This window comes from Achroia grisella, unplaced genomic scaffold, assembly GCF_030625045.1.
Source record: "Achroia grisella isolate CSIRO2021 unplaced genomic scaffold, CSIRO_AGI_Agris_v1 utg558, whole genome shotgun sequence".
NCBI classification, from domain to species: domain Eukaryota; kingdom Metazoa; phylum Arthropoda; class Insecta; order Lepidoptera; family Pyralidae; genus Achroia; species Achroia grisella.
The window spans coordinates 1,951,999-1,978,256 of NW_026712938.1; the positions used below are offsets into that span (position 1 = coordinate 1,951,999).

Genomic DNA, 26,258 nt, shown 5'->3' on the forward strand with positions numbered 1-26,258 from the left:
GTGTATTGGAGACTTTATCCAGTGGCAATTGTACATATAAACAAAATTATATTATATATGAAATAAAAAATAGGTTAATAACTTTAAGTAAAAATAAGAATGTAGAATTTGTATGGGTACCCTCACACAGTGGCATACCTGGAAATGAGGTTGTAGACTTGGCAACTCGTCAACAATATGATGAAGATCAGACAGACATTTTGAAAGTGCCATTTACCGACTACTACCAATATTTTAAAAGTAAGTTACGAAGAGTGTGGAAAGAGTACTGGACCATAAGCACAGAAAATAAAGGAAAATGGTATGCAGAATTACAGCCAGACTTACCAGTGACACCTTGGTACAGCAAATTCAAATATTACAATAGAAAATTTATCACTATCATCAATCGTCTACGTTTCGGCCATTGTTTAGTTCCATCTCATCTCAACAGAATTAAAATCACAAATGACAACAGATGCAACCACTGTTTCAAGATAAATGCTGACATAAACCATATTATATTTGAATGCCAAGTTTTCAACATACAACGGTTGATTCTTGTCAGTGACATTAGTGACATCGCAAAGGAACACTCACAAAGTATTCCCCGCCGCGTTCAAGATTTGCTATCTCACTTTGCATATTTTATTCCAATATATAACTACATTGTACATACTGTGGAAAAATTTAATATTAATGAATTATTACTAAAATTGTACTGTCTAAGCTTATGTAATAGTTTATTTCTTATGATTTAATTTTTATGTTTTATATTCAATTCATTACAAAAATGTATTCGACTGAAGGACTTGTATCCATGGTCATGAATAAAGCATTATTAAAAAAAAAAAAAAAAAAAAATGTTTGTGATTCTTCATGAATAAAGCATTATTAAAAAAAAAAAATGTTTGTGATTCTATGATTCATTTCTAAACATTTTAGTTTATTTTTATTTGCAAAAATTCGTGTCTAACTCATTCGTTTCGGATAATAATATACGTAAGTAATTTACCATTGATTATTCAAATACATAATCTATGAACACCACATGCATTAACTTTATTAATTATACACATATAGAAATTGTGATTATTGTGCAATAAATTACAGTTTTTGTACATTACGCCCTCCTAAAATATTTTATTATTATATATCAGTTTCAGAAATAAATCAGAATAATGGCTTTGTATCCGTCATTGGAAGACATGAAGGTGGATAATATGCTTAGGGCTCAACTGAGTCAGGAGTCTATGCAGCCATCGTGTGGGGCGTACCCACCCGTAGTATCTCGTGCTCCTGTAGCAAACCCGCCTGCTCACCACATGTATCCAGCCCTTGGAGATTATATGGGTCTTGAGCTATCATCTAATGTGATTGCTCTCAACATGCCTGAATATCAGTTACAACCAGTAAGTCTCTATTGTTTTATAGACATTTGTGATTCTTTATTGTTGATTGTTGTCTGTTATTAATTTGTTTACCTTTCGTCTTGACTTGTAGGCAAAGTGATAACAGTACATGAACAGAACAATAAAGCTTATGTAAAAATGTTTATGTCAATTATGATTATTGTATATTATTATTTTTAAATTAATTTATTACAAAAACTTTAAACTCTAATATAAAACTATAAATTTTTATATGGCTTTTAAATTATTTACTAAATATGCTTTTCATGTAATGCAATCATAAAATATTAACAAGACAAAAAGTATCTGCTGTGTGTTAATATTTCACTTAAAAAGGCCGCAAATAACAAAAATAACAAAATTTTAACAGAATTTGTTGTTAAATATGTGTTAACATATATGTTAAAAAAAATTGGAAAAAGTACTGCCCAAAGGTAATAAAAAAGTTTGATAGCTTATCATTACAGATATATTATTGCCATAGTTGATATATATATATATTTTTAGTAGTATATTCTATTGTGTTTTGCAACTAGAGTTTATGCCTATTTGTTTCTAAATTGATAAAAATAAAACAAACACTACATTTCAAGAGAAGCTTACATATATTAGTCAATCATATTCATATTAGTCATATTCCATATAGATCAGTGTGATCAATTATAGTTTTTATTGTATCTTGTTAGAATTTGAAAAAGGAAGTAGAATATTGACAAAAAAATTTATATAATCATAATACTATTTCAACAAGCATGCTTATCATATTTGTTACATATTTAAGGTCCAATCCAGTGGTGGAGTTGCAAATTTGATAGCACCAATCTCATCTCAGTCACTGACAATACAAAAAGCAACAGTCACACAGGCTATCAGACAAGTGGTGCTCTGCAAAGACAAAGATGGTAGATGTGGTTTGAGACTTCATTCAGTCAATAATGGAATCTTTGTGTGTCACGTTGCCACGGGCAGTCCAGCAGCATTAGCTGGCCTGAGATTCGGAGATCAAGTGTTGGAAATCAATAATGTTACAGTTGCTGGCATGTCAATGGATAAGTGTCATGGTTTATTAAAGAAGGCCCCAGTTAATGGCATTACAATGGCTATCCGTGATAGGTATATGTAATTTATTTTATATACTTTTAAGTAATTGGTATGGCAAACAAGCTGATGGTTCACCTGATGGTAAGCAGTAATTGTCAACTATTATACATGAACATCATGATATAATACTTGCATAGTATTTGTAAGCTTGTATATGTCGGTTAAATTATTGGCCATATATAATTATTAGTCCTCTGGAATCTATTATGGGTAATATCATAGCTGTTAAAGAGATGTGTATAGTGCTATTTATGTTTAGAAGCAAATAGTATTTACCTTAAAATGTACTATCATTTTATTTGCTGTTTCAATATGGAATAAGATCTTTTAGAATAATGTGTACAAAACAGATCCTTTATAATCCATACCTATATACTATATACCTATTGTACTAGAACCTACTTTATGCTACTATAGGTATGGTAGATAAGATGCTGTAACTGAAGTGTTTGCTTTAACTAACTTGTGTAAAACAATTGAAACTTAACAGTTTCTTTTAATAAAGTAACACAATTATTTATTACTAATATTATTGTTTTAGGCCCTTTGAGAGGACTGTGACACTTCATAAGGATTCCCTTGGTCATGTCGGTTTTCAGTTCAAGAATGGGAAAATTATTGGATTAGTTAAAGACTCTTCTGCTGCTCGCAATGGTTTACTGACTGAGCACCAAATACTGGAAATTAACACGATAAATGTTGTAGGCATGAAAGATAAGGAAGTTTCTAGAGTAATTGACGCCAGTCCATCCATTGTAAATGTTACTGTTATACCAACATTCATATACGACCACATGATAAGCAAGTAAGTAAATACATTGTGACTAATTAGAGTTATAATTTTCCTAGATATTGTAATAACATGAATAAGAGTACACTAAGCCATTGTGTAATAATGATATTGTCAATCAGTAATCACATCAAGAATGTCATATGCCAACCCTTAAGAATATATTATATATCTCGTTAACTGTGACATTGTCTGCTGGAAATTCAATCCTGTGTTACTTGTGGAAATTTTGGGAAACAATTTTATTTTTAATTTCAAAATGTATTCTGAAGTTTTAGTGTTGTCTGATCAATAGCAGACAAGTCGATTTATACCTATAATATTTGAGTTCCTTATGGAAATTATTTATATTTATACACATATTTTCATGTTTCAGAATGTCCACATCACTGTTTAAGGAACAGGATCGTACACCTGCAGTATAGACATTAATAAAATATGCATCCAGTAACATGGTTGTAGCAATTATATATTTTTACTACACATAATTGTCACTTTTATATTGATTATTATATAGATGCACTGAATTTTATTATAGTAAGATTTTTAGAATTTTATACTATTACATATGTTATTAATTTAGGTTCATGTTACACGTAAATGTACCTTAGTCAGTAAGGGCTGTGAAAGATGAAATGTAAAACTGATATGTCACGACCAAAAATACAAATTCTGCCATTGTAGGGTGCCAAACTGTATGGCCATAAAATTGAGGGAAAGCAGGAGATCCTATAGAGAGATAGTAATGCTGTAAGGAATAAATTCTCCAGTATTATAGTATTATAATAATGGACAATTTATTATGTGTATGTTATTATTATATTATAGTTTTAGGTTTTTATGTTAATTTCTATTTACTCTTATCTTATGACCCCTGAGAATGTATCAATATAGTGGTTATTAAAGTCTCTTAATTACTATATTTTTTCATACTGTAGAGAATAATATTAACTAGTATTAAGAAATAAATGTTTTTATATTTGCACCTTATAAGTTAAATACCCATTTGTAGTAATCAGCAACTTTCAATTAAATAACATAATATATATATATTCTATACAACTAGTTATAAACAACAGTTACTTTAGTTTATATTACACTGCTGTGAGTATGCAATAAGACAATTAATTTTATATATTTTGCAATCGGCCCTTTAGACCATTGTTTACAGACATACAAGTGTAGCTTTCCTGCCTATATGATAAACCGATATAGTAATTATGTATTATATCATATATATATATATATATATATATATATATGTCCAATACAATTAAGATTTAAAAATGAAATGAATTATTATAGCTAATGGAAATAAAAGGTATTCTATTAAACTAACAACACAAAACAGTTTACTTGTTTAATAAATTGTTTCCATGTGAATAGTATCTTAAGAAACTCGTAATTTTATAGGACGTTAATAATGTAAGCCAAAATGTAGGGATTTAGCTCACCGCCCACGTGGGATTAAGTATAGTTAACACAATTTCAGCATTTAAATTAGAAAGGAGTAATTTGGTATTAAAATTGCTAATATATTAATTACCCTTGTGACTACATATCCTAGATATGAGATTCATACTCTCGACAAGACTACAATAATATCATCATATATGTTCAGTACTGTTCATGTTTCATCCTTTTCTTGTCAAGTAGTTGTTCTTGAAAAATTAAATGGTATAGGTATTATTTGAAGTTTTCATTAATTCGTCCGGTCTAATGTTCAAGTGTCAAATGTATGGATATATCGTAAGTATGTCCACAAGTAAAATATATTTATCAACATCTGTAACTTGTGTACTTATAATCCTTTTTTTAAATCGTTGAGGATTTTCGACTTTTACAACTATTCTTATTAATTCCATATACTTAATTTTGTGTGTTCTAATTTATTTTCCATACGTTTACAAAAATAATTGGGCGTGTAGCCGCGAGCGTTTATCCACGACAGCATAAAGATTTTATACATGTCATTTGTCCAGCCTTGTTTTAGGATGATATTATCATAAAAATACATTCTCCATTTTATAATCCCTTTACCTACGTTGGAGTGAATAAAGACTGTAGGACAATGTGGTACTTACACAGAGAAGATTAATGTGAACCTAAAATTACCCAGGAAGTATGGGTTACAACTTCTTAGTTAGACATTGGCTAAACATCATTAGTCTAGTACCTGAAGGCTAAAGGTTGGATATTGCATTTCATTAAATTATTGTCCAGCATTAAAGCATTTATGTCACGATCTAATTATTTTTATAGGTAAGTAATTCTTCCGTTAAGTATTTATTAATTTTTATCGTACCTATATAAAATAAAACCTATAAAATTATTTTGTAAAGCAACCAATTTTATATTATCTTAGAGAACTTTTATATTTCTTTATGTGAATAAAATGTTATTTAAAGTAAAGGCGTGTTTGACTGATTACTAGTATAATTGGAACCTTCAGTCAAAGTAGAAAGATGAGAAAAAATATTTAGTGGTAATAAATAGCATAGAAAAATAAAATTATTAAAATCAAGGAAAATATCAGATAAGGCACTGCGTAAGTCATGTATTATGTAAATAAACCCATGTGAATGTGTTCAGTGGTATGGATTAGAGAGGAAATAAGTAGATAAAAATTAAATGCTAATAATAGGAAGCTGGTACTATACATAGTTTATTTACGTAGATACTAAAATAGAATCGAGACGAGATACTGAGTTTCCATAATATCAATAAATATGAATATGATATAAATATGCTTCTTATTATTATCATTTAATTTTATTTACGTGGCATCAATTATCCTTAATCTACATACGTATTTTAATCGTGTATCCTATAGAATACCATGACGACTTCGTCACTTCTATTAATCACAAGTTATTTAGTTAGTATGAGTACAGGCATACAGCTGATGATTTTGTCATGAAATTTTATTAAAAAAGTATATAAGTATAGGTATATAGGAGGGGAAGGATTGTTAGCAATGTGCAATACTCCCCGCATTCCTATCAATATACCATGTCAGGTTGACCTCCACGGGGTTTCCTTTGGAAACCATCGTGATAATTTCTTGATGAATTTACCATGATGGGCTAACTGACCTCACCTCTTACTCATCCTATCATACTCCACTGGTGCCCCGTCAGCGTAAACCGTTAGCGCGTTAATATATATACGCCACAAAGCGTAAAAACCCAGCAAAAAGGCTGAGAAAGCGAAACTTACAAATAATAATAATGTATTCTTTTATTTGTTAGGTATTTGTGGAGAAGCAACTAGTCTATTGTAGTTTGTTACTAGCGATTTCTATGTAGGTATACCTATTATACCTACTTGTAATTCAAAGTTGATCGTGAGCGTAGTTTAAAGAAGTCTAACCGCGTAAGTTTTAAGATTGTATCTAGTAAAGAGGAAGGTATCGATCGATACTTATGAGTATAAATGGTAAATAAGTGAATACAAATATGTAAGAATTTCTTTTATTTTTATCGCTGAGATAACATTTTCACGCTCAATTGATCTATACCTAACATAGTACTAATGTAAAATATCGAATGGATTTTGGAATGTCCAATTGGCTTTTAATTGGATCTCCGGACACGACCACGATTTTGGTACGAAAAAGCTGTCATTTTCCGTAGGTGGGCAGTTCTGACGAGCGAAGTATTCCATTGGATACAAACTCCATAATAGACCTAAAATGATAGACTTATGTGAATACCTTATATAATTAAAAAAAAATGAAGTTGATAGATTAATATTATTAATTATTAATAATCTCAGGACAATTCACACAGCGCCATCTAGACCCAAGTTTTTTTTTTCGTAAATAGGTACATACATATTATACAAACAATCATACTCATGAATACAAATGTTTGGGGGGAAAGGGGATTGTTAGTAATGTGGAGTAATGATCTCATTGCTAGCAATGTACCATGTCAGGTCGACCTCCACGCGGTTCCCCCTGGAAACCATCGTGATAAATTCTTGGTGAATTTGTCACGATGGTCTAACTGACCTGACCTCGTGCTCATCTTATCATCCTCCACTGGTCCGCCAGCGTACACCGTTAGCGCAGGCGGGTGCACCATTCCATGATCATCCATAAAAAAAAAAAAAAATACAAATGTTTGTGCCGTGTGAGGAATCCAACCCGCGACCATCGGACGTAAAGCGGTGTGCTAGACCGCTAGACCACCGAGGTCGTCAAATAAAGAAATAAACTTGAAAGATGAAATTTTATGTTACTATGATAAGATTAAAAAATTCTCTATTATGCTCTTTACAATAGCACCTAACACCTAGATAAGATTTATATTCAATATTTTTATATATTGCTTACCATTTCCAAAGAAAAAGGACACCCACATGAGTAAATTTAGGGTGTGGGGGAATCGACGACCTATAGCATCTGTGAGAGGTAGCAACAGAACTCCAAAAACACCAAATTCTATTAAAAGAACTGGGTAGAAGAACCCAAATGAGAGCGCCAGTACTACCTCATGCGCCACGGATGAAGCCTAAAAAATTGAAATAGGTATTACCCGAAATGAACGTACAGTATGTTGTATTTCACCTGTTATCTTTTATTGTTATCCTATTACTTCCATGTCTTGTCTGTCAAGTTTATAATTAAACACTAGACAGAAATAAGTTATGTGCTTTTTCGTCATACCTTACTTGCAACATAATATCATAAAGTAATATTTCACATAGCATTCCTTTACTTGCAGCTTTTCTAAAATCAAACTATTGTACCTATCTACTTGAAAGTAGCTAGCTTTTGAATTTGAATTTGAATTTGAACCGTACCTATTCCAAATATTCACTTTGATAGGTAGATCAAACTACTTTTAAATGTATCTTATCATTGGGTAATTATTACTAGTTATGTATATAAAAGTACCTGTATTTTGTGTACTGGAAAAATTTAACGTCTTTGACGGTCTTTCAAAATTAATTTAATTAGGTAGTTTTTTCAAATTAGGTGGTATCTGACTACCGCACGTGTTTTTAGTCAATTTTGCTAACTTTAGGTTTATCCGTCTCTTTAATTATGATTACAGCTTAAGTTTTATCGTGATTAAACTAAGTTATTTGAAGAGGAAGAAATTTTCAGTACGGTACTCTCTCAAAATGAAATAAATTTCATTAGTAAAGCAGAGACCTTATAAATTTTAAATTATTTAATCAGGAGAGTGTTATGGAAAATTATATTTATCATATTATATTGTTACTTAGGTAAAAAGTTTTATAACCATTAGATATCCATCTACCTATTATCATTAATTGAATATCCATCTATTCTTTATAATAACAATTTGCAGAATGGATCATTACAACTTTTCTCAGTGTGAAGTTAATCGCTGTTTTCTATTATATCGACATTAAAAATGGATGTGGGTAGTCTGGGGCCCGGTTTGACGTCTAATTTATTGATAATTATTGAACATCGAGTGGGCCGAGTCTCAATTAGTTTCGGTTACTTTATTTCTTCTGATGTCCTCCAAAACTAGCTACGTCGCATTACGCAAACGCGCATGAATCTGAATCGGGCTAATTTACGAAATTAACTTATCTAAATTGGCTTTGGGTTCTTGGTTGAATGTTGTTTACCATCTATTCTTTTTGTGTTATCTCGCGGTAGATTTTCCTGTTCATTCTTTGCTGTCAGTCGTTTGTGTTTAGAATCCTCTTATCTAACTACTTATGATTGACGTTAGTTTATAATACTCCTATATGGTAACGGTAATTCTGGTAATTAATGGTACATTTTTACATTTCTACGTTGTCATTAAATTGATATGGCATGTACCTAAAGATATTCTGTTTAAAAAGACGATCGATTAAAAGTGCAATCATTGCAAAATTAGTACGGGACTCAATTTGTAGCAGACATAATTAGATATCAGAAATTATAAAAAATTAACAATTGGGTTATTTTGGAAAATAGTAGAAAATACTTAGGTACGTAAAGATACCTACAATTATTTTCGGTGACGTTTTAACAAATAATAATTTAATAACAACTTTAAGTACCCACTTACAAAGAACACAATAAATGTGGCAAGCATAGTTCCTGTTGCGGGCGCAACTGGCTTGTAGATATGATCTCGAAGCCACGAGTAGACTACCAAATTCCATGCTCTGTAGTAATTTGAAAACCGGGATGTAGTCCACCAGTCCTGTATAATATAGTTTTATACTATGAGTAAACAATAAATTATTAAGAAACGCCTACGTCACTGTCTTTTAGTTTTGTAAAATAATATATGGTTCAGTGTTCGGAAATACCTACGTCATTGAATTTATTGGCACTTCATGTAACCTAAGCGTATGTATTATATATACATAGATACTAATTTATCGTAATTATTAAAATTATATAAAAGACTATGGCTATAATTTTGGCGAAAAAAATATTTTGAAGTAGATAGTAATGCCTTTATGTACAAAATTAATTATATAATCTTACTAATATTGTAAACGCAAAAGTTTGTGCGTATTTCACGCAAAAACTTCTGAACGGATTTTGATCAGAATGACATATAAGCTATAATTTAAAAAGATATTATGATAATTGGACGAAATATAATGATAAATGTCAAGGCAGTGTGATACAGACCAAGTTGAGCGAGTCAGCTAGAATATTACAACAATGGAAAGATATTCTTTCGATAAAGTGAAACTACAAGTATAAAATATATTACCTCATAGAAGAGTCTATCTCCAAATCGAAGTAATTCCGCAAAAGCATTAAGCCATGCATGAAGGAGACAATAAAAGCCACCCAAAAAGGATATCACTCCTGGTAGTACACAAGCAAACATGCTACGAACCACGGTTCCGGCCTCTACCTGAAAAAAGCGAGATTAGAGTAAATTAATTTTCCTGCGTATCTATTGTGTTGTGTTCTGCTTGTCTGTTTTTTTAACTCACACAACGCTGTCAGTATTAGACAACTGATAGAAATACTCAAATACATTTTTATTATAAATATATAATATACCTAGAATAACAATGTACTTATGCATATGAATATTTGTACTGTACAAGAATTGAACTCGCGACCATCGGTAGCAAAGCAGTGTGCTAAATCACTAGGCTCCCGTTTTCAAATTACTTAAATCGCCAATTTAGTAGAAAATTTCATGTCAATATAATCGTAAAACTACTTCGCAATAAAATAAAGAATATTTTCTAGGTAAAATTTCAATCTTTAACATTCAGTCACTTTTCATACAGAGGGCATCGATTTATTCAATCCTGTATACTTAGGTTTTCCATATGCGACACTAAAGCAAACGTAATCTTTGAAAAAGATGACTCACTTTGGGTTGTTTTCCATAATCCGACCAATAAGGTAGGATAAATCGCTCCCACAGGAAACTGTTGTAAAATATAATGGCCAATACTTCCAATATATGAAACAGGACTATTCCCCATCTAATTTTCTTTGTTCTGAAATGTGCATCATATTAATATTAAATTATTACATTACAATAATATAGTTAAATAATAATTAAATAATAAGTTAAATAAAATAGTTAATGAACATTAATTTTTAGCTACTAAGTATGCAATAAACTAAACGTCTAATCGGCGATAATGATGATCTGATTTGTTAAACAAAAAAAACATACAGTACCTACATAAATAAAATTTGAGACAATTTTTTTAGTGACTCAGTTGAACACGACGTATGGATGTATTTTTACATCGCCTTATTTACGATGTTGCGGGTTCGATTCCTCGTGGGGTGCTAATATTTGTATTTTAGTTGTCTAGTACCCACAATACTTGTTCTGCTTAGCTTGAGACTAGATAGCGCGATTTGTCATCAATAATAATAATGTTTGTCCTACATTATTATTATTGACTGACCAAGATATCAGTGCCAATAATGGCAGCAGAAATAAATAAATATTGTAAAAATAATAAGAATGATTAAATCCTAGATGTTGTCCAAGTTTTCCCCAAAACCATAATTTATTAAGCACAGCAATCTAATATCTAGTACACCTATTCTGTTGACTCAATTTATTAACATTTCATTAACGTTCGCTCTGATTAATTAGTCTCATTATTAAATCATAATTATCGTTTTATCTTCTCCTTAACTGCGAAATTACCTACAGTAGGTACCTCTCTGAATGTTCTATGTATATTTAGAAGATGTAAAATACTCAGATATTATTATAGTTGTATTTTTGTTTTTAACAACTAAGTAATACCGAGTTAAGACTTCTATTTCACTTATGGTCGAAACAGAAACCTTCCTTCTTTTGGGATACACTTCTTGCACAATTTTTATGTTTGTTAAAGTTATAATTTATTAGTCAGTTTGTTGGACAAAATATTTAATCTAATATTTATCTGATAATATTAATTAATCTTGATATTAGATTGCTAACTGTAATTAATCACTACTAAGTACATAGACAAAAATAGGGTAATGTTGCTGTAGTAAAACTTTACTTGGATACCTGAAGCCTGTTAGGTGTATTTCTCTACAATTGTCCAAGGAGGGGTTGTTTTTTACGTACCACTCTCTTTAGATGACATTATTTAAAAAATGTATGTCCAAAAATAATAACTAATTATATCATTTACATAATTTAATTGTACAACTGTAGCCTAAAATTAAAAAGCTTAAAAAATATAATATAATAACTAATAAAAATATATAAAAACATGTCTGTGTCCGTGTCTCTTGTCATGCCTGTCTTGCCAACATCCAAGCTCTATACCTACTTATTTATTATCTTCCTTTTAAAAACTTATGGAAAAAGATAAATTTTAAATTTTCTTTTGCCTTTCAGTTTAAGTACACACCAAAGTATTAAAAATAAGTCGAAATTTAAAAGTATTCAAGTACAAATGATAACATTCCAAAATGAATTTAAAAAATGCTTAATGCACAACTTTTGTTTATGTAAATCTTACCTGGGGTATTCGTCTCTGTATACTAGTGTTGGTGCAAACAAGAAATACAGGTAACTTTTGAATGTAGGAAGAGGTATTTTCTCATCACTGAAGCGAGGTATACATGAAACAGCAACAGCGTGAATTTTCATTACATATCTGAACTGAAAATATAAAAATATTTGACTTAAAAATGTGCGTGGCGCTCTGTTTAATTAGCCTATCAGGCACCTAATTCAATGGACTGATATTTTTGTTGAAATAAAAAACTGTTAAAGTTATGGAGGTAAATAAGAGTAATAAAATAAATAAAGAATGTTTTCATAATGATAAATTATGGGACCATCAATGACAATAATGTACCCGCAATTGAATTAGTATTTTATGGCCGTTCGGAGAAAATATTTATGGCCCACCCAACCGTTTCCAGCCATTTAACTGTTAAGCTCAATAATACTGTGATACCTTTTCTTGTTACGCATACAACGAGAGTAGTAGAATATATTATTGGATTTTGAAAGCGTTTATATGGGTATAGTAATTTTATGTAGTTCAGAGCCAGTAGTAGTCGATATGGACGTCTCTGACTCCCCGTCTTCAAGAGATATGATAGTATGAGGTTGAAATGGTGTTCAAATCTTCATGAAATTCTAAAATGAAGGTAGCGGACAGACATGACTAGTTTAATAATTTTGGAAATTCAGTAAAAATAAGCATACAAAGAAAAATGATATAGTTAAGTTCAATAGTTATTAATAATAAAATAACAAATGGCTTGAGTGTTCGGCAGGCGACAGGCGCCAGGTGGCGGTGAGTGTCGAGATGGTAGAATAACATATTTAACGAATTTTAAACCTTAACGTATCACAATATGGTTTAATTTAGGTGACCATATCTTGTGGTATTTCAGTGTCAAGCGGTGGATGGCGTTATTTACTAGCCCGGCCACCAGTCCTGACGAGGGTCTCAGGTGATTTATGTTATGTTTCACTTTCGACCATGTTTTGCCCTTAACGTTTACATCAATCCCTTGTATCCTATTTTTCTAAAACATTAACTCCAGTGTTTTTCGCAAAGGTACTCTTATTAATTAAGTCCAACAGTGAAATGAGATTATTTCCTGTGATTTTTATTTACAAAGGCATATGAAAGTAAATTTCTTAAAGTAACAATTATATTCAATTACTTGACCAAATGATCAATTTTATCCCACTAAATTACATATAGAATTTAGATTCATTTCACATCACACATAACTCATTTCTGAGTTACAGAATTATGATTTAGTTATCTGCTGTAGAGTTGAACTTAGATTAAAGCAATTGTGGATAGACTTTTGATGTAAACTGACTTATACAAGTTTCTCCAATATGTAGCTTTCAGTAATCTCTTGGGGTCCAAGGGCTAACCCCATGGGTAAACCCAAATCCAAGTAGTGGTAACATATAGGTATTATTAGTTAGCCACTGGATTGCGTGTATAGGATGTATTCTTTTATGGCAAAAAAATGTTTATATATAATATATTTGGTTATTATACTGAATAAAAATAAGGTACATCTATCAAATCTATAAGGTACACAAAAAGAGTCTTTGTTTGGTACCGTTCCTATTTTGTTGGCTTATAAATATAATATCGTATATATTATAGGTTAGGTTCGTCGTCGTCGTCGTTCATAGGTTCGTCGATATAAATTGGAAAAAATACATCGTGACAAGTTAATTTTTTTTTTCATAATTCAGCAACTTTCAAATGAATAATTAATTCTATTGGCTTAATAATTTTTTCTACTACCCTATCTGTATTTCTATACCTACTCTGTTCTAAAATTGTAATATTATCATCATCATCATCTGATTCTTCCTTATCCTATTTATTTGGGATATTGTAATATTATATGATATTTATTTTGCAAATAATATATTTGACAACGTATATGATTTTTTGATAACGTAGATTATAATCAGATATGTGAAGATTATAATAACCAACAGACGGTGTAGAAAAAATATCAAATTGACTTGTAAAAATAACAACATGAATAAGATATTTAAGAACTTTGTAACCGACAGTATGTAAAACTAATAGTACTCAGTTTTACTAAATCATTTTATGAAACCATTACTATCTCTAAATCGCTAAATAAATATGGTACGAAATAGAAAAAGCTATTTAATAATATTAATATTAAGAATTTATATTGTCCGAGGCAGATTTAAATTCACATTATTTTACTTAGTTTTAATAAAAACTTGTTAGCAGTTTACAGTAACAAATTACTTTGACGTTGAATTATGAGTGTAGGTAGCGACGGTTTGCCTCTTTAGTAAAATATATGTTGTTTGGTATGTTTGGTTAAATAAAAGCTAGTCCATAGCAAATTTTAACCAGCTTATGAGAGTACTCGTAGGTATATGTTCAAATTGTGTGAGTGAGGTTGACTGTCCTGCAGTAACTATAGAGACCATTGTGGTTAATTCCAGGGCAATTACCCACAATGAGCTAATGCAATCCGATTATTAATAAAAAAAACTAACCGGACTTCATCTTCATAATATAATCATTCATTCATTAATTGGCACAGAAGGGTATACCATTTCGTGGTTGTCCATCAGAAAATAAAAAAGAAAGCATAAATATTATGATTATTATATCATATACATACATTTTTGCATATAGACGCCGAATACTATGTAAGTAAAAACTAAAACTAAAAGATTTACGTGAGGTGTGAGGTTACAATTATAGTTACAGTTTGGAGGGTGCGTTTCGGTGAAGGTGAGATATATGTCATTGTGAAATTACAGGATACGTCCTTGACGTACCGCAGGTGTCACAGGATGTCGCCATAATGTTTAGCAGACGGTTATGGCTTACTACGTGAGCTTGTTTTCCATTCCAGTTTAATAGGAAATGACCCAAAATTATCGGCTCAATAGGGACCATTGACTTGTGCGCTAGAAAACCTGTGAGAAGCAGTTCCGTACACTACATAGTAGAGTAATAGATTACTAACTAACCATTTCACATGTGACTGCGACTGAAGATGCTACTGCCAAGTGCTCTCTGCCGAGATCCCATATTGGTACAGCTATTAACAAAATCTCTATTCCAATGAGTCCAAATAATCCCAATACACTCCAGATTCGTCGTAATCCTGAAAAAATATGATTAATCACCATTAAATTAAGGATTGATAAACTAGTGATATGAAATACTTATAATACAAGACGACGCATCGTAACAAGAGTTAGTCTGTTACTCCGTTAATGAGCTACAGCATAAGGTCTGTGTAATACAAACAATATCTGAACTTCAATTTTATCACTTATAAATATTGTTTGACAAAATAAATAACCGACTTCAATCGTAGTTGAAGGTACTATTAAATTTGGTAACAAAGGAAAATTTGTACATGTGTAAAAATATTCAATGTTCATAAATTAAGAATCTCCTACTTTTTTTGAAGTCAGTTAAAAAGGACTGAAACAAGAGCGTATAAATTTAATTAAAACTTTTTTGAATTCACCCTCTTGTGTCTACTAAGTGCCTCTTTTCTTTCATTTTATATATTTAATGCATAATTTCAATTTTTATTAAACGCTACCTATTCAACACCTCACTTTAGTCATTTTATATTGGTAATTGATAAATGAAATATTAAAATTTGTCCTTATGTACTATCAACGCATAACCAAGACTATCTCGTATAGAAAAATATAATTAGGGGACATAGTCCTTCAGTCTGTCTGTTGAAATGGAAACACCATTTCACGACAAAACAACTGAACGGATTAATTAAATTTAAAGCGAAAATAATTGTTGTAATGTTTATTTATAATTGGCTGCACCCGCGACTTAGTCCGTAACATTCCTTATTGTTCTAAAATAAAAGTAGTCTTAGTTACTCCTTATTTCATCAGCTACCTGCCAATAAATGTCCCGTCAAAATCGGTCTAGCCATTTCAGAGATTAGCCGGAACAAACAGACTGACAAAAATTGTAAAAAATGTTATTTTGATATATGTACCGTAATTATATTCATATGCATATAGTAAAAACACGGTTATTTCAATATTACAAACAGACACTCCAATTTTATTAATATGTATAAATGAATTATTTAAAATGTTATGATAGCAAACGTACAAAACCACCGGCAATAATTTAGTCATGTATATACATAACTAATTAATAAAAACATGATTTATGGTAACACCCCAAGATGTCTAGAGAATGCAGACATAGCATTACAGAAAGCCTACTTATTTTTATCTTTATTGTTATATCAATTTAAAATTACTACCAACAACTACATAACTCACAGTAAGGAGCACAGATATATCTACTTACTATAAACAGATAATATGAATGCGTGCAAAGATAACATAATACTCGTATATTTATATTTGGACTCTGGACTTGTCCAAATACATATATACGTAATATTTGGACAAATCTAGAGTTACATTCACTTAATTATAACAGGAGTAATTAGTAAATAGCTAGGATAACTAACTACTAACATTTTTTGTTTCTTTGAATTAATTATTAGACAGAATAATTAGGGCAGTAGGTATTATAGGAACTCTGATAGCCTTTTTATTGCATCGTTTTTTTTTATTATTTCAGCATTGATACCATTAAACCTACAGTCACCTTTTTGTATAAATTACACATTTCATTAGATGTTATTTTATAAAAAAACTTTTTGCATAGCACTTATTAAATAATTAAATCATTTTAATGATTTACTTTTACTAAAATAAATTTATTTTTAAATAACTCTATTTACTAACTTATGTGAAACTTGTTATCCGAATAAATAAAATTACTATTAATTTTTATTATTAATATCTTATATTAAGTCTACATTTATAAATTTTAAGAATGCGAATAATATCATTTTTCTTTCTTCTTCATATAAATCTGCTAGTCTGTGAGCGCAAATTATGAAATGTTGTTAAACCTATTTAATATAATGACTTTTTTTTATACTAAGTAGATGGCAAAAAAGCATACGGCCCGTCTGATGGTTACCATAGCCTATGAATGCCTGAAACACCAGAGGTGTCACATGGGCTTTGCCGACTCTCGAAACCTAAATGTATTCTTCTTATAAAACCGCATTCATCCTATAATCGAAGTGTACGCAGGAGGTAACTCCTCTAAAACTGCCTTTATTTGTATCCTTAATCTCAGCTTAATCCATAGTACATATATCTTTGAATAGTGCATAATCTCTAAATGTTGCACGCTTATATAGTCGGATATTACATATATATTATTTTTTATCCATACCTGGTGATTTTTTTAATGATATTGCACCAGCTCCATAAAATTTCAGTGCTGGATAAAAGGCGAGAGCTACAGATAAATCATACAGCCATAGCTTTATGCCTCGACTTATTTCACCAAAACCATATTTAATCGCGTTCAATCCTATGTTAATCCTGTAAAATAAAATTTTATATATTAATAGGCAAACTTAATCAAAGAAATAAAAAGTTAAAATTTCTTGAAATACAATAATTCCGAGGTTTTGATGGTTTGTTGAAATAATTTTATGAAATGGAAACTGAATGAAATTTAATAGTCTAATTTTATATTCAGACTATGTATAAATACGTACTAAGTATATGACATCAAAAAACTAAGACAAATATATCGGAATACATATTTTATATTAGATTTGGCGGTATCAGATTTTTTTTATGTTTTTGTAACATCTCAGAAACATAATTAAACGAGATTTCTATAAGGATAGGTAAGGTAGCAAACAAAATTGATAAGCCATAGATTCGGCTATATTAGACATAAGTATGTATTGAATATTTGGTGAAATATTTTGTCTATAAGGTATTTTAACTACAAAGGTTTGACTTTTTATTTGCTTTGAAACTTTTTGAAAAAATTCTCATGCCACATTTTTCGCATACATTATCTACTGTTTATAGATACTTTTATGAGATCTTGACTATCTGTGGCAGAATCTACGTATAGTATCTGAACAAAGAGTTTCGGGGAATGCCAGTATTTTTCTAACAGCATTCATTCTAGCAATACGGCGACTGTTTAGCATTTAACATACAGTTTCCTATTTATCTATAATTCTTGATTAAAATGCGTGTTTATTTCTACAATGGTTTAAAATATGTTAACTTTTAACTTTAATGTTAAAATATATCTACAACGAGTAAAATTTGTAGTAATTTACTTGCTTTCCGCGCTCTATGAAGTCATATACGACTGTATCGATCAATAACATGATAAGTATAGCGACAAATATGTGGTATATTGCACGTATGTGAAGGGAGTCTTCTATCAATACTGTAAGAGTTGATTCCCGGTGTGTGAACGCTGGTTTCTTATTCTCCTTAGTTGCATGTTTCTCCGATCCGGTCTGGTCCACTGACGGTTTTGTTCGTTTACGTAATTCTGTCATGTTTGGCTCTGGAAGAAAATATTACATGGTTTATAAATTTTGTAACTTATCTTTATACTGCGATGGCATTCAGGCATTTTATGGAATCATGGTAAATATCTTAACATATCCTCTGAACTGTTATTTTTATTAAAAACATCTAATGGACTATATTACATGCAATGTAGTATAGTTCTTCATAGATGAGATTTTTATGCCCTTTAATATAAATTCGTCGATCCATCTAATACACGTACCTATTATTTTCCAACAAGTATTTTATTGACTACAGTTGCTTTTAGAAACGACCTAAGTTTTGTGTATACATTACATCAATAATTCAAAGTTACTTAACCTTCTATTGGACGGACTCGAAAATATAAATTTAAAAAAAAGTACTATTAGCAAAAGAGTGTATATTAAGTTTATTTGAATAAAGATTATTTCTGTTTCTAGAAAAGCATCTTAATATTTCAATCAAACACAATGCAGAATATTGCTAATTAAACAACAATCAAAGTGCCTGCAAAATGAGGTATTGTTGAAACAGATAAAGTCACGCCACATAACATTATTAGTTATCGTACTAACCTTTCACATGAGATAATAACGGATAGAAGTAACAACGCCCTGTATTACACATATACGTGTAATACGATTAAAGTCTCACTTCACATCAAAATTTGTTAACTTCTTCCTTAATTGAATTGATATAATTTTTGAAATAGAATACTTTATCAGTGTTTACTAACTAGTTAATCGAAGACTTGAGTAAGGAAAATGGTGGTATGTCATAGTTTTAGTTTACTACCCACTAGTATTTTATAAAGAATTAAATGTAAATATATAGAATTTAATGATATTAATGGTATTAAGAAATCCTAGGTAGGCAAGTTTAAGGTTTATAACAGAATCTATCAATAGAATATTTTACCCATTTCGAATATTTAAGGCAGTTTTGTGTACTGTATCAAATATATATATCTAAGTTCATTATGATTTATAATTCATACGGGCAAATAGTTAGTAGGCAAATATAATACTATCTCTGTACATTGTCATGTTATAGTATTAAGTTAATAAAATCGATTGTCTATTGTAATCGTAATATTGACAGTGTTGAAACACAAAATACATAGGTGCAAATGTACTTGTGTACGTTTTTGTACCTATTCACCGAAGTAAATCTAGTACATATATTTTGCTGCCAAACAGCTTGTTTGTGTTACAGTTGAGGGTGAGGTGATGCAATTAAATTATATGATATAGAGACATGATTAAGTCTTCCGGAAGTCCTTCTGGAATTTCTAGGACAAGTGTGACTGGAATAAATGAATTTATAAAAGAAACTAGGAGCAATTTTACGTGTATATATTACTCTAGAGGGCTCGTAAGACAGTCAAAAGTGACATATAAAACAATGGTAACATATAATATAAACATTTATAAAAAGAATGGTGGACAAGCTGCTAGCAATAAGAAGCTTTCTATGAAAAAATATTAAGGATAAAAAAAGTAAGGGAATATACTTATATTTATTCAAGTATTGTGTCCATATCATACGTATGTCGTATCTACTTTCCCGTTTATTATAGTATATCCATTCTCCCCATTGTAACTTATCTATGCATATTGCACACAATCAAAATATGAATTATAGATAATTACAAACATTTGTTGATGATATTTTTTTATTTTTAACTATATCATTTACTTAGTTTATCTCGTATTTAAAATCATTTATAACATTTTACTATTATTATTAATAATATACAGGTAATTCATATTCTCAATAGGAAAATAATGTTTTATTAACTTTTAGTTTAATGATGACTAACGTGCTTTGATAAAATTAAACTTCAACTACCAGTATATAGTACTTATATATATCAGATATTATAGTGAGTAGATAATATCTTCGTGCTACGATCAGTCTGTTTATGATTAAAGTTCTGTGGATCAGTATCAAGGAGATTCTTATTTGCATTTACCCAAAAATACGGGAAAATAACAACAATGAGTTAAACTTACCTAGCGTGAATAGAAACGTGTGTGATCTTCTTGTTAGTTATATATTTGTTTACACACACCCGACCCAGTCATTAGTCTTTCCACTACTAAACAACACATTATGATAATAATATATATCATAAACTTATCTATTACACACTATCTACCCCATTGGAAACGGCGATATAACATTGTTACAAGTGCGCCTGTCCCCAATGTACTATTAATTAATAAATAATTATAAAATCCGTCTTGTCTGTACATTCTGTATTTTAAAAAAATAGTATATCTGAATAAAAAAATGTTTTTTGCTACTTTTTTATTTTTATATGCCTTTGTTGATCTAATCTCAAAAAAATTGTTACAAGTGCGCCTGTCACTAGAGTACTATTAATTAATTAATTAATAATTTTAAAATCCGCCCTGTCTGTACATTCTGTATTTAAAAAAAATAGTATATCTGAATAAAGAAATGTTTTTAGATACTTTTTCATTTTTATATCCCTTTGTCGATCTAATTTCAAAAATGACTTAATAAACTATTTGAATTTCAATTTCACTGATATAATATAAAAAGCTTTTCGTAACATTTAGTGGTTGTTTTATTCCAATTGATTCACAAACAATAAAGTTTTAAATCTTTTATTAGGTATTCTAAATACCATACGTACGATACGAAATCGCCAGCGGAGCTAGTGTTTTTATAGATTAACGATGATTCGTTATTATTATTAAAATGATTATATATATAAAAGTGAGTGATTTGGTGCAAAATAGTTATATATTACAACGAGTAACATAATTACCACATTATCTGATTCAGATTCTCCGAATTGATATTACTGTAAATATTTATTAGATAGATGAAGTAAATATTTCGTAATAACGTAGTAAAATCAATATTTAATTTATGTCATAATAGTGCTAATGCTAGTAAAATTATTGGGTATGCTATTGAAATTGCGGGACGCTTATTAAATTGGAATATGTACTCGTAAATACTTACAAAGAAAAACAGGGATGTTTAGTGTTATGTGTGTGTATGTAAGTTAAATATTATATTATTGCAATTGATGCGGTATATTTTCTTGTTGATCTCCGACAAATTTTCTCAAGATCGAAGAGATGTAGATATATAAAAATATTTATATATAATCTTATATTATATATATATTTCTATATTTTTTATATTCTTCTAGTACTTTGATATAAGACGCTAAGATTTCATCAAGATATCGTAGGTAGAGTTAATCGAAAATAAGCAAAGAGCCACCAAAACTTAATAAAATGTAATCTGATGTAGACGTATACTGCCTTAAATTGTTAAAATTCGTTTTAATTCGTCCTGCTAAATTATAAGTAAAAATATTCTAAGTATCAATAAAATCAATGTTCCAGCGTTATTCTGGATTAAAAGGGCTAGGTCCTAACAAACTTATAATTTAAAGGACGCTGAGCATTAGAAAGTTTTTATGTAGGAAAAAGTGAAAAGTGGGTCCAGTTAATTATTCATTTTGGAGGGAAGCGCAATTGTGGACTCAAGGACTTGCCCTGCCGTCCTTTGTCTTCATCCGTATCAAGTTTTCACTCAAAATGAAAGCTAAAATGAGTTCGTCCGATGGTTGGACGGGCATTAAAATATAAAAGAACCAATAAACCGTCATTCGACTTTAACCAAACCTTTTATATTCATTTATGCGGTTAAATAATTTCAGAAGAATACCAAATGTGTCTATTTCCTTTCGCTATCTGATATAAAGATAGGAGGCATCTCAATGAATACTTATTATATTTATACCCTTATTAAATTTTCTTGTTGCTCGAAAGGGAAGAATTGTAGGAGGTATGTATACACCGTTGATAGACACAATTATGTGTAGTAACAGCACACCCGTTTCTATATAACTGTTTTCCCTGATTCTCTCGTAAATGTTTAATATAAAGGCGGTGAAATGGACAATAAACGTTTAGATCTACGATTTATTTACGGTTTCCAATAAACTAACTCAATAAAGGAGTTACTGGAGTTTGAATACGCGTTTGATGAATAACTCAAGAACTACGAGATATCATTTAAGAGGAATATAACAGAAAGTTACAATACCTAGTACCTATAGGTGTAGAAATACAATTCAGGTAATTTGCTGTTTATATGAAGTTTGAATATTATGAAGGATTTTTCCAGAAATATAAGTTAAGTAGGATATGATTTAAGGATTTAACAGAATCCAATAGCAACGTTTTTTGTAGAAAGTTATGCCAAGCTATCAAAAAAGGAGGCATTTATTAGGCTGTGTAAGCACTTGTGTACCGCATGCCAGGTCCATGACTATGATATATAACATTTATACCAAAATTACGCAGTTTAATAATTTTCAAAGTGTGATTGAGCCCTAAAAAGTCATATTATATATAGCCTTTTTCATATAGACGAGATATTGTATCCAATAGACTTATGCTGCTATGATAAACATATAGTTCGTAATAAAAGTGTCAGATCTATGGCAGATACAGCTTCATGGCTTTTTTATGTCTGTTTATCAGGATATATCGTAAAACTGATCACATCAACTACGCAGGATGCGCAATATTCTCTATATTTATTGGATTCAAGCGCTTCGTTGAAAGTATAATAAACTTGTAGAAAATAATCAAATAATTCTGCGAATCTATTTACAATAAGTGGTAATGTTTAGTGGTGGTGTTTAGTTTATTTTTCAGGACTTAAATTACAACGTATACGTGAAAAGTAATTGTGTTGTGTCTAAAAAATAAATTTAAGTATATTTTACATTCCCAGTGCAGCATTTGAACAATCTTGCTTTCCTATTACAACTTTTATGCTTATATAACACGTAGCATTGAAATCTAGTAGGTACTTTTTTCTTTCCTTCTCTTGACCTGGTGCATTATAAATACACTCTTCAATAAATGAGTTTGCTAATTATTTACGTTTATTTATTTTACTTACGAACTAGATTGTAGTTCTAAGTAATATTTGCAAATGAATCAATTACTATGTAGCAACAGAAAGTTATCATATCTACTCATACATCAATATAAATTCATGAAGTTGGAGTAGAAAGTTATATGTACTGTAACCGCATAACGTAGCACCTTGTAGTTCGTATTAGATTTGTGTTGACCGCTCAATAGACATCGACTAATGTAACATTATGCATAATAAGTACAACGTAAATCAAATATACTTAAAGTATTGTAAATTGTAAAAATGAATACTACATTTTTAATTTCAATCAACGTAACATGTAATTTTTTTAAATCCATTTGATTATGTGTGTATGTATTAACATTATTAACACAAATTTCATTAAAAATACTGAAACATGTAGATATGTGTACTATTCGCATTATTATTTCGCAATCGGATTGTCCTACGCACCTACTGCAGACTACTTTTAAAATGTTTATAAAATTGAAATACATATACAGTGTTCACTGACTTTGTTTAATAAACAGATAACTGATGTTATGAAATTGTTCAAATTTTATATTCGTTTGCACTCCTGCAAGTTTTGTAATGCTGAAGCTAAAGTCTGTAGCGGTGGCCCACTGTAAACAGTGAGATCATAAAAACTTTATAGCTGGCATTGTTCCACCCTATATGCCGGATAATATACCTAGAGGGTTGTTCTAAGTATTCTTGAGATAATGAAACTTTATTATGGGTGTATTTTAGACGAATATCACGGCTATATATATTATATAAGAATAAATAACCTACATTACGATTAACATATTTATGATAACAAGATAATACGATTAATTTACCACTTGTTTTATTTTCTTTGACAATTTCAGAGTATATCTATATATTATTTAATAATTATACAACATTAATTTCTTATAGTTTGACAGCTTTTTCAAGCTCAAAAATAAAACATGCAACAAAGAACAGACGACACCTACCTATACCTACATAAGAGTAAATAATGACAAACGTCGAAATGGAGTTTACTGTCGCTTGTAGTCTAGACAAAAACAATCGACAAAACGTGCATGGTGTGAAAATATCTATTTGCTCCTTAATGGCGGTGAAATTCACTCACTAAATCAAGTCAACATGCACTCTTGCATACTAAGAAGTACCCAACTTTGAGGTTGCTGTTATCATTCGCTCTAAAATGTGTCTTATAAATAGATTTATCTGTCTACACCAATAAAACCGGGACGGTTAAACGGTTTTTCACCTTAGAAAGAAAAACTTGAGTGTGATATATCCATTGATTTGTTTTATAGTTCCAACTTACTGTAATTATGTATTTGCAGTGGTATTGAAAATAAGTTGATAGTGGAGTTTTAAGTTTCATAATACTACATTTGAATGATTACATGATGATTGATGATTTGTTTTTTTGACATGTAGGTACTACGGACTTTAAAAGTAAGTGTCTCAAATGATTTATTATTGCCTTCAAAAATTAAAAACTGGCTATATATATATTCGAACAGATATTCGAGTGAAATGCCGAGTTTGTTTGAAAAAAAGTATATTAAATACTATCTAAAATGTGTAGTATTGCTCGTGCACCGTTAGAACATTTGTCTTTTTAATATCGGACCATGATATATGTCGGAGCAGATGCACTATCGTAGGTTTTAGATATAGTTATGTCAGCTACTGTGACGTCGCTTGCGTTCTCAATCTCAATTGTTTAACTCGTAGGTTATTATATTTAAACGAAATGAAACAAAATTAATATAATCACGTTTGAATAGTTATTGTATTAGAGATTCTACCACTCATTCGGAACGCAGTTTCATCACAAGAACAATGAAACTTGTGTGTTGCTCTTTTAATTAACTATTATTATTATTATTTCTAAGCAGACATGACTTTGTTCGTGGCTTCACGGTAATTCAGTCACTCCGTAACTCGGTAACTCGATAACTTGGTAACTCAGTGACTGACCACCTCAACCGTGTTCGAGTACAAGAAGACTTTGTATATCACCTCAAAGAGGGCGCTAGTGTGCCAACCAATCAGAGCAAATGCTCATGTGCTCGCTCACAGTTTAACAACTCTTTATAATTATAGATTTCGTAATTACCTAATTGCTTCATAATTATAACAAGCTGAGCTTGTTATAATTCTCTAAAATACTATTAAGAATGATAGTTATTAAATTGCATGTTTTTGTTAGTATAATTAGTATTTATGTTAACAATGTTATCAGTCAATTAACTGCCCTAATTTCTCTAATAAATTATGGCAGACAATTGTGTGTCTTAATTTCTGTTTATAAAATCAGTAAATTATTCAAGTAATAGAAACTATACAGTGTTAATTATGCGGCTTTTATTCACTCTTACTCGATATTTGAAAGTAACTACAATTTAACAGAACAGCTTTAAAACAAACCTAGCACTGGTAAATATTACATCGTGTTATTAATCATAATGGTTTCTATAAACATTAATTCTACAATTACATTTCACAGTAATAGCAAACATTATAATAATAATTAAAACTCTTATTTTCAAAGATTTTATGACAGTACAATTATCGAATCATGCCAGCGCCGATATATATATTTCTGTGTTAGATTTACTTTATGTAGAATGATCAGACTCAAAGAACCTGTTTCACTACATTCAT

At 30.1% G+C, this 26,258-nt stretch overlaps 2 protein-coding genes across 3 annotated transcripts; one reads left to right on the top strand and one right to left on the bottom strand.

The window, feature by feature from the left end:
- The first annotated feature begins 893 nt into the window (after positions 1 to 893).
- LOC131848489 (syntenin-1-like) lies at positions 894 to 4,528 on the top strand. The gene is made up of 5 exons (XM_059198370.1): positions 894 to 981; positions 1,140 to 1,391; positions 2,173 to 2,504; positions 3,034 to 3,297; positions 3,659 to 4,528. The coding sequence occupies exons 2-5, from the start codon at positions 1,161 to 1,163 to the stop codon at positions 3,705 to 3,707; spliced, it is 876 nt and encodes a 291-aa protein (XP_059054353.1). The 5' UTR covers positions 894 to 981; positions 1,140 to 1,160; the 3' UTR covers positions 3,708 to 4,528.
- Positions 4,529 to 6,728: 2,200 nt separating this feature from the next.
- On the bottom strand, positions 6,729 to 20,739 carry LOC131848425 (sterol O-acyltransferase 1). Of its 2 annotated transcripts, none has more exons than XM_059198274.1 (10): positions 20,660 to 20,739; positions 18,426 to 18,657; positions 17,506 to 17,657; positions 15,225 to 15,361; positions 12,226 to 12,368; positions 10,611 to 10,740; positions 10,119 to 10,136; positions 9,327 to 9,464; positions 7,622 to 7,799; positions 6,729 to 6,971 (listed from the first exon to the last, which is right to left on the bottom strand). In XM_059198274.1, exons 2-10 carry the CDS (start codon positions 18,647 to 18,649, stop codon positions 6,814 to 6,816), a joined length of 1,278 nt encoding a protein of 425 aa, XP_059054257.1. In that variant the 5' UTR covers positions 18,650 to 18,657; positions 20,660 to 20,739; the 3' UTR covers positions 6,729 to 6,813. The 2 variants fall into 2 exon arrangements, with proteins under 2 accessions (XP_059054257.1, XP_059054256.1); XM_059198273.1 differs by having other exon boundaries at positions 9,990 to 10,136.
- Positions 20,740 to 26,258: the final 5,519 nt, after the last annotated feature.

Excerpts from the sequence above, each read along its gene's own strand:
- LOC131848489 (XM_059198370.1), top strand. The coding sequence starts at position 1,161 with ATGGCTTTGTATCCGTCATTGGAAGACATGAAGGTGGATAATATGCTT. Across the intron at positions 2,505-3,033 it reads ACAATGGCTATCCGTGATAG|GCCCTTTGAGAGGACTGTGA; the intron begins GTATATGTAATT and ends TTATTGTTTTAG. Across the intron at positions 3,298-3,658 it reads TACGACCACATGATAAGCAA|AATGTCCACATCACTGTTTA; the intron begins GTAAGTAAATAC and ends TTCATGTTTCAG.
- LOC131848425 (XM_059198273.1), bottom strand. The coding sequence starts at position 18,649 with ATGACAGAATTACGTAAACGAACAAAACCGTCAGTGGACCAGACCGGA. Across the intron at positions 9,465-9,989 it reads GAGATAGACTCTTCTATGAG|GACTGGTGGACTACATCCCG; the intron begins GTAATATATTTT and ends TATATTATACAG. Across the intron at positions 7,800-9,326 it reads CCACATTTATTGTGTTCTTT|GCTTCATCCGTGGCGCATGA; the intron begins GTAAGTGGGTAC and ends TCAATTTTTTAG.